General features: G+C 43.6%; 1 protein-coding gene across 3 annotated transcripts in view; it reads left to right on the top strand.

Annotated features, from left to right (window-relative positions):
* The first annotated feature begins 3,345 nt into the window (after positions 1–3,345).
* The window catches only part of C1H3orf33 (chromosome 1 C3orf33 homolog), a 13,478-nt gene continuing 8,822 nt past the window's right edge, over positions 3,346–8,001 (top strand). The window contains exons 1-3 of one of the 3 annotated variants that reach the window (XM_005344056.2): positions 3,346–3,733; positions 4,876–4,935; positions 7,041–7,188. In XM_005344056.2, the coding sequence (XP_005344113.1) occupies positions 3,620–3,733; positions 4,876–4,935; positions 7,041–7,188 (322 nt within the window). In that variant the 5' untranslated portion in view covers positions 3,346–3,619. Of the gene's footprint in view, positions 4,014–4,059; positions 4,382–4,875; positions 4,936–7,040; positions 7,189–8,001 lie in introns of those variants that run through there. The other 2 variants (XM_026781975.1, XM_026781929.1) reach the window with 2 other exon arrangements.

Raw genomic sequence — 8,001 nt, 5'->3', positions numbered from 1 at the left:
CAACTGTGTGGGTACCAAAGAAATAGTATTACTGTTGGATTAGTCCACAGTATCTGTACAACATTTTACATATGAACTGAGTGCAATCACTTTTTGTTTTTTGAGCCAGGGTTTCTTTGTCTAGCCCTGGCTATCCTGGAACTTGATTTGTAGACCAGGCTAACCTTGAACTCACAGAGATTCTTTAAAGGTGTGTGCCACCACTGCCCAGCCTAAGTTAATAACTTTTGATGAGCAAAGGCCAGGGAATTTCCCTACCCTAAACGACAAGCCTAGCCTTTGGATTTTGAAATAGTGTCTTATTGTAGCCCAGGATGGCCTCAGATTTGCTCTAGCCCTGCTGCTTTGGTCTCTCAGGTACTGAGATTATAGGCGTGTGCCGCTACAAACTCTGAAAGAGAATAGCAGATGAGGTAAACCAGAATGGTGGTTGTTGGAAGGTTGCTGGTCAGAGGTTACCGTCTATCATGGCCTGGCAGCTCTCTCCAAAGCTTGGCAGCATGGGGACCACCCCCAACCCCCAGCATGACTTCCTGCTCTCTACCTGATCTTCTCTGGAGAATATCCCTGGCCCAGGAAGACTGACATTGTCTGAAAGCTGTCTTTAAGCCTTGATGTCTGATTTATCTTTAGCATGACCCTCGGCACAGTTCCCTGCTAGAAGCCTTACCCCTGCTGCACATATGGTGATTAAACTTGTATTAGGAGCTTTGCTATAGGACCCAGCTGCCGCAATCAAAGCCTCATGATAGGAGTGTGGTGTGCCACTTAGTGCAAAGTAGGGTTTGTCCCTGTATATTCCCTGGAATAAAGTTGGTAGGACTTACTGAAGTCATCTCCCAGAGGACTGTCTGTGTTGTACTCACAACTGTCTGAATCCTGTTCCCTGCTTCTGCTGCCTCCTCCCTCATGGATCAGTGCACCAGCAATCTGGAGGAAAAAGCGGGATCACAGGTAGCATTGGGAAAGGAAAAGAAAAATGGAGTCCAGAAATTGTGAAGATGATTCAAAGGAGTGTTGTCCTAGGAAGCAAAAATAATGACAGTGTGGGTGGGACCAGGGACTTGTACCCAAACAAATGTTTTTCTAACGTTTTAATATTTTTAAGATTATTTTATTATTTTATGTATTATAAAAGTGTTTTGCCTCCATATTTGTATGTATGGACACAATAGGCATGCTTGGTACCCAAGGAGGCTATTGGATCTCCTTGAACTGGAATTATAGCAACGTATGAGCTACCATGTTGGTTTGGGGCCTTGAACCCAGGTCCTCTGTAAGAGCAGCAAGTGCTGTTAACCATTGAGCCAAATCTCCAACTCCAAGAAGATAATATATTTTAATATTTATTATTGTAAAAATTAATTGATCAACCTCATTATTTTTGTCTTTTATGAAAACAAGAATTAAAGTTAATTCTTCAGGGTCAATAGCAAAGTAATTTTGCTAGTTGCTCCTCAATCTAGAGTTGAACAGCAGCGCTCTGGCAGCTTCCTTCTTCTCAGCTCTCCCATCATCCGTCTATAGTCTTCATTATAAGTATATAGATTTCTTGTAAAGTGTAATCAGAAAATGAAATGTCTTCCTTTAGGATCAATGGTATCTCCTGAGTAATGAATTTGTTCTTCTCCATTTTCTAAGCCACATATTCCAACAAATCCTGTCCATCATTTGGTGGTTCTGCCTACCACCTGCAACCCAGGTTGTGGAGTGCTGTGTGCTCAATTTAAAGTAAAGATGTCCTGTGGGCATTTCTCCTTTAAAATTAGCGGTGGGAGCTGGAGCGATGGCTGAGCAGTGGTTCACAGTCCTCGATAACTCCAGTCCCAGAGCATCTGGTGCTCTCCTCTGGCTCCTGTGAGCGCTCGGTGCACATCCATGTGCTCAGACGAACAGCAGCACACATAAAGATAAACAACTATGAAAATCAACAGCTTCGGGGCTGGAGAGATGGCTCAGAGATTAAGAGCATTGCCTGCTCTTCCAAAGGTCCTGAGTTCAATTCCCAGCAACCACATGGTGGCTCACAACCATCTGTAATGGGGTCTGGCGCCCTCTTCTGGCCTCCAGGGATACACACAGACAGAATATTGTATACATAATAAATAAATATTTAAAAAAAAATCAACAGCTTTCAATTACTGTCTTGGCCCAGCACTACAAAAAGTTAAATAGAAGGAAACAAATAAAGGCTCTTCCTAGGAGCACTGGACCTGTCTACTGTGGTCATCATCATAGGTTCCAGAAGTGTGACTTGTCACAGCCAAAACTTAGTACTTGATTCACGATACCATTCAAAACCCTCATATAAATTAATCAAGAGGACCCTGATTTTAAAAGGTAGGTGTTTGGTAATTCCTGTTTTATACAAAAAACAGAGGCACAGGACAAAGGTACGTGATTTTTCTTTTTCTTTTTTTTCCTAGTTTTTCAAGATGGGATTTTTCTGTGTAACCCTGACTATTCTGAAACTTACTTTGTACACCAAGCCAGCCTCAAATGCACATAGTTCCACCTGCCTCTGCCCCCCGAATGCTGGGACTGAAGGCATGCATGACCACGCCCAGGGGTAAATAAGGACAGATTGCTAGTGCAGGCAGTCCAGCTACGGTCCCCCATCATGAAACAGCTGAGCTGCTGCTCCTCTCCTGTCTCCACTCAGCTGTTTCACATCACAGACTCTGCACCGTCTGAATTAGCCCCTAAACAAGGACAAGCTTCATATTGCATCTCTCATTCTTAGACCAGTATACCGTAAGTGGGATGTCAGAAATTACCAGGTGCAACGGGAAAGAGCAGATCTTTCTTTGGGCCAAAGTTAAATTTATTAACACAATATGAATAGGTATATTTCCATCTCTCTTTCCTTTATTATTTTCGGCATTAAAAATATTTAGAAAGCCGGGCACAGTCAAACACACTAGTAGCCTCTGCATAGAAGAAGCTGAGGAAGGACAGTGGCCAGTTTTAACTACATAAAAAGGGTGTTTTAAAAGGAGTGGTGCACTGTGGTAGAGAGTCTGCCCCACATGTAGAAGATCCTGGGTTTGCTCTTCAGCACCATTAGATATGGCAGATGGATCTCTGAGTTCGAGTCCAGCCTGGTCGGCAGAGCTAGTTCCAGCACAGCCAGGACTACATAGAGAAATCCTGTCTTGAAAAGCAAAAAATAAAAATAAAAGCTTACAGCCGGGCGGTGGTGGCGCACGCCTTTAATCCCAGCACTCGGGAGGCAGAGGCAGGCGGATCTTTGTGAGTTCGAGACCAGTCTGGTCTACAGAGCTAGTTCCAGGACAGGCTCCAAAACCACAGAGAAACCCTGTCTCGAAAAACCAAAAAAAAAAAAAATAAATAAAAGCTTACAGACAAAACAGCAATAATAACCGAATCGTGTATATTTACCCAGATTTCCAAATTCTTAATACTTTACCCCATTTTTGTTGTTTGTTTTGCGTCAGTGTTCCGTTGTCCTGGCTATTGTGGTACGCCTATTGCACACACTTCATGTACACCGCGGTGCAGGCGTCCCGGAGGGAAGGGGACCGTGGGACGCGCGGCGCGGCGCAGCGCCCCCTGCCGTCCGCGGGAGGAACCAGCGCGGCTCGCCGGACGCGGAAACATGGCGCGGCCGCCGGCGAGCACAGGGTCGCAGGCGCCCGACCCGGACCAACGGGAAGCCAACGTGGTGACGCGCGTGTCGCAGTGGGCGGACAGCCACCTGCGCCTCGTCCAGGTGCCGCGACCCAGCGGGGTGGGCTAGCCTGAGCGGGTGCTCGCCGCAGGCCTCGAGGGGGATCGGCAGGGGCGGGCATGGCCGGGGAGGCGACATCGCCTCCTTTGTGCCGTCCTGGCGGCCAGGCCTGCTTCCTTACTCAGGGCTGGCTCGGGGCTGGGGACGCCACAGGGGTCCAGGTAACTCCCGGTTCCTTTCGGCAGCCTGGAGACCCAGAGAGCTGGGAAGCCCCATAGGCCTTCACAGAGCCAATTTTTCCAGGGCTGGGATTCGAACTAACGTAAGCATTCTAGTGCTTACCACTGAACTATATCCCCAGTCCTGTTTTGTTTTTTGTTTTGTTTTGTTTTGTTTTGTTTTGTTTTTTGAGTGAAATGAGAAGTCACCGAAATTCAGTCGAAGAAGAGAAGCGTTGATAACCAGACTAACACTAGAGACAGGACTGCTAACAAGGTCCCGGTGGTGATGTGGGCAAATTGATGGGAGTCGAAGGCGACAGAAGCAAAGGCTGACAGAGCATTAGGGAAGAAGACAGCTAGAAGCCAGGAGGGAATGGATTGGAAGAAACAATTTTTCAAAAGTTCCGCTGAGAAGCTGAGGAAGTTGAGCTTTGCAAATGCGTTGCAGCCAGGCAGCCTGAGGTCCAAGGTTGTGCTTGCCTGCTGACATTCCTTTGTGGCTTCATCCTTAGTCTACCTGTCATTTAGTAGTAACAAGTGCCAAAGGAATACATATATCATTATTAACTATATTAATGTTACTGTTCAATCATTTACATACATGTTTACCCAGTATGTTTGCCGTGGTTTTCTACCAAATGCATAATTCACCATGGATGTCAAAGATAGAAATGTTAGGTCAGGGGTGCATTCAAGGAGTTCATAGACCAGGTCAAATCACTCACACTCAAATCCCTGTGCCTGCCAGATGGCTAAGGAAGAACTGGGGAGGAACACTGAAGGGGTAAAAAGACAGGACAATACAGGTGGGGACACAGCAGAGCGCTCTGAGCTTCCATCGGAGGCGGCTGCATCATTTGAACTGGTCGTCATTATGAGGGCTGTCTCCTTCCCCCTTTCTAAGTTAGTGCGCTGTTGCAAATGATAACTGACGAGAGTCAATCATGAAATCTCTTTCTGTAGAACGTCAGCACGGGAATGGCCATAGCTGGGATCGTGTTACTAATGAGAAGTGTCCGGCTGGTGAGTCAAAACTGGCAGGGGCAACAGACAGTGGGTTTATTCCCATTCCAGGCAGCTTGTATCCATACTGCAAGACTTTAAGTTCTATTGTAGAATAATACGCATATTTTTTAAGATCTTGGTTAATGTTTAGAGCAGTGACTATATTTTAGAGTCACAAAATTGTACAGTTACTTAATTCTACAGACCATTCGCATAATCGTATTTTTAGAGTTAGAAAAATAGTTCCATAAAGGATTTAGTTTGTTAACATGGTATAGTCACTAAACTTGCATTTCAGAATCTGTGGATTGTCTCGTGTTTTTTGTTGACTTTTTGAATATATTATAGATTGCTTATAAGAGCAATTGGATAGCATTCTGATTAGTTCAGAGTATTTTCCTGATGTCTGCTGAAACATTAATCTAAATGCTAAAATGATCAAGCCTACATATAAGGAATGATTTGGAGTAAAGGAAAAGCAAGCAGGTTAATAGCATATACATTTTCTTTACGCATTTATGCAGCCGCTGGTCCTAAATCGCTGTTGCCTCTAATCATATGATTAGGGTCCCATGAGCTCGGCTGCTCCACAGACCATGTCCTTTCAGTACACAGATCTCGGTTTTCTGTCAACAAAATGGAATTTAGTTGGGTATGGTGACTCGCACCTGTCTTCCTGGCAGCTAGGAAAGCCGAAGCAGGATTACTACAAGCTCATAGGCAGCCTGGACTGCTGGTGAGTTCCAAGTCAGCCAGGCTGAGCTACAGAAGGAGACCTTGTCTCAAAACAAAACCAAAACCCAAACAAACTAGGATTTGTCTAATGTCCTTGTCTGGGTAGGGAGTTGTTGGTACTGATGACATCTTGTCTTTTAGGCAAAACTATTTCTCATGTGTTTTGCAAATAAACTATTATTTTGAGATAGAAATAGACATTCTGATGTGGCTGATTTTTAGTTATCGAACTTAAATGATCAAGTGATAGAATCATCTATTAATTTGAGAGGCTACAACTTGCCAGTTTAACCTGGAATGGTTTCTTAGGTAGCATAGCGTGACAGAACCTCAATAACGCCGGTTACCATCTATGGCTTTCACGCTGATGAATCTGAAAACAAACTTACATAAGTTCTTTACGTATGCCCACACAAGCAAGAAATCCAGAGTGGTCCTTCTGAACCCAAGTTAAAAGTAAGTTCTGGGGCTTGGAGGTGGCTCCATGGTTAAACACTCTCACACAAGCCTTGGAGACCTGAGTTTGATCCACAGAACCTGTGTGAAGGTGGAAAGAGAGAACATAACTCCACAAAGTTCTCCTCTGACATCCACGTACACACAATGTAGCATATAAACACACACACACACACAATAGAAATTTTAATTATCCCAGCATATAGATAAAGCTCTTCTCCCTTGCAGAGATAATATGTCATAGCATCAAATATTCTTTCCTCTCCAAAGAAAGATGGACATCACGATGCAAGGTTCTGAGCTAGCCGTGATGCTGTACGATGCTTGTTGAATGATACAGTTACTAACCCTGGGCACCGAGTAGGTGATGGGGTAAAAGGAAATCTCCAATGTTGGCCTACCCTCTTATTTTCTTTTTAAAGATTTACCTTGTCACCTAAATGATTTTAAAAAACAATAAACATCTCACCAGCCAGGAGTCTAATTTAATTCAACACAGCTGTGCTGGGACTTCATTTCACACCTCATATATGCTATCTTGAAATAGACATGGGTGAATAGTAAGCTTTAACTCTCCAAAAACAGTTTAAGCTATTTACTGTTTTATATATACGTGTTTGTGCATGTACTGAGTTTATGTGCACAAGATGCAAGAAGAGGGTGAGAGTCTCAGCTCTCTGGAATTGGATTCCGGAAACTGAACCTACATCCAGAGCAAGAGCATCAAGTGTCCTTACCTGCTGAGCCATCTCTCCAGACTTTAGAAACATTTTTGATTCAATATTAAAGTGTCAGTGCTAAAACTTATTAAATATTGATGCGTTAAAGTTGAAACTTTTCAATGCAATGTCTTCTTGATAAATGCTTAGATATCTTCACATTGTATTTTCATTTTAAGTGAAAATTATATGCCTTTCTTTGTAAATCAACAGACATCAAAATTCACAGCCTCTTCAGATATTCCAGTGGAGTTTATAAGAAAGAAAGTGAAGCTCCGTGGCCGATTACACCGGATAACCGAGTGTGGTCTAGAAATTGAACATATTCCTATTACTTTACCTTTTATATCTTCGTGGAAAAGTAAGTAAGATGCAAGAATTGTAAAACTAACTGTTGTAATCATTATTGTGTATTTAATAACTAGATGTTCTTTATAAAAGAGCAGAAATATGCTAATTTTTGATTTCTTTCATAATCTATGAAAATCTGAACCATGGCCTTACTTACAAGAAATTGTTTACTTTGGCTCTAGAGCTCCTGTCTTCCTTCTCTCTTTGGTTTCAGCCGACTGCCCAGTCTTTCACTCAGGCCTTTGGTTGCTCATCCTGCAAATGAAGACAGCCTGTGGTGGCCCAGGACCTAAGATAACCGTACCATGAGGAATCAAACAAACATGGTCCTTCCAACGCTTACAGCTTACAGTCTTGGTGGAGGACAATAGGCCTGTGAAAATTCATTCTAACATTGATGAAGACAAGAAACAGAGTGCTGGGATAGATAACTATTCATGTCTGGTGGGGTTAAGGAAATCCACACATATACAGTAGTCAGAAAGAGAAGATCTCATTGAGGAGACATTATACAATCAGACCTGACCATTTGAGTGGGCTAGCCAGGAAGAGCACAGGTAGGAATGAGCTTGCATCTTTTGACAGTTGTATGAAGTTCCTGTAGTTGAGACACAGGGAAAAAAAGTTGAGAGGAGCCAAAGAAGATTAGAGGGGTATTAGGAGCCACACCGGTTCTCTGTAGTAATATGAGCGGCGGGGCTGCGTCCCCAACGCCCCAGCCGCCCGCTCGGCTAGCTTATGCCCCGAAATAATTACACGGACACTGTATTCTTTTAAATACTGCTTGGCCCATTCTCTTCTAGGCTAATTCTCACATATTAAT

The sequence above is a fragment of the Microtus ochrogaster genome, chromosome 1, assembly GCF_000317375.1.
Source record: "Microtus ochrogaster isolate Prairie Vole_2 chromosome 1, MicOch1.0, whole genome shotgun sequence".
Taxonomy (NCBI): Eukaryota; Metazoa; Chordata; class Mammalia; order Rodentia; family Cricetidae; genus Microtus; species Microtus ochrogaster.
Note: the sequence above shows the minus strand (reverse complement) of the source record. Positions and strands in the feature narration are given on the sequence as shown.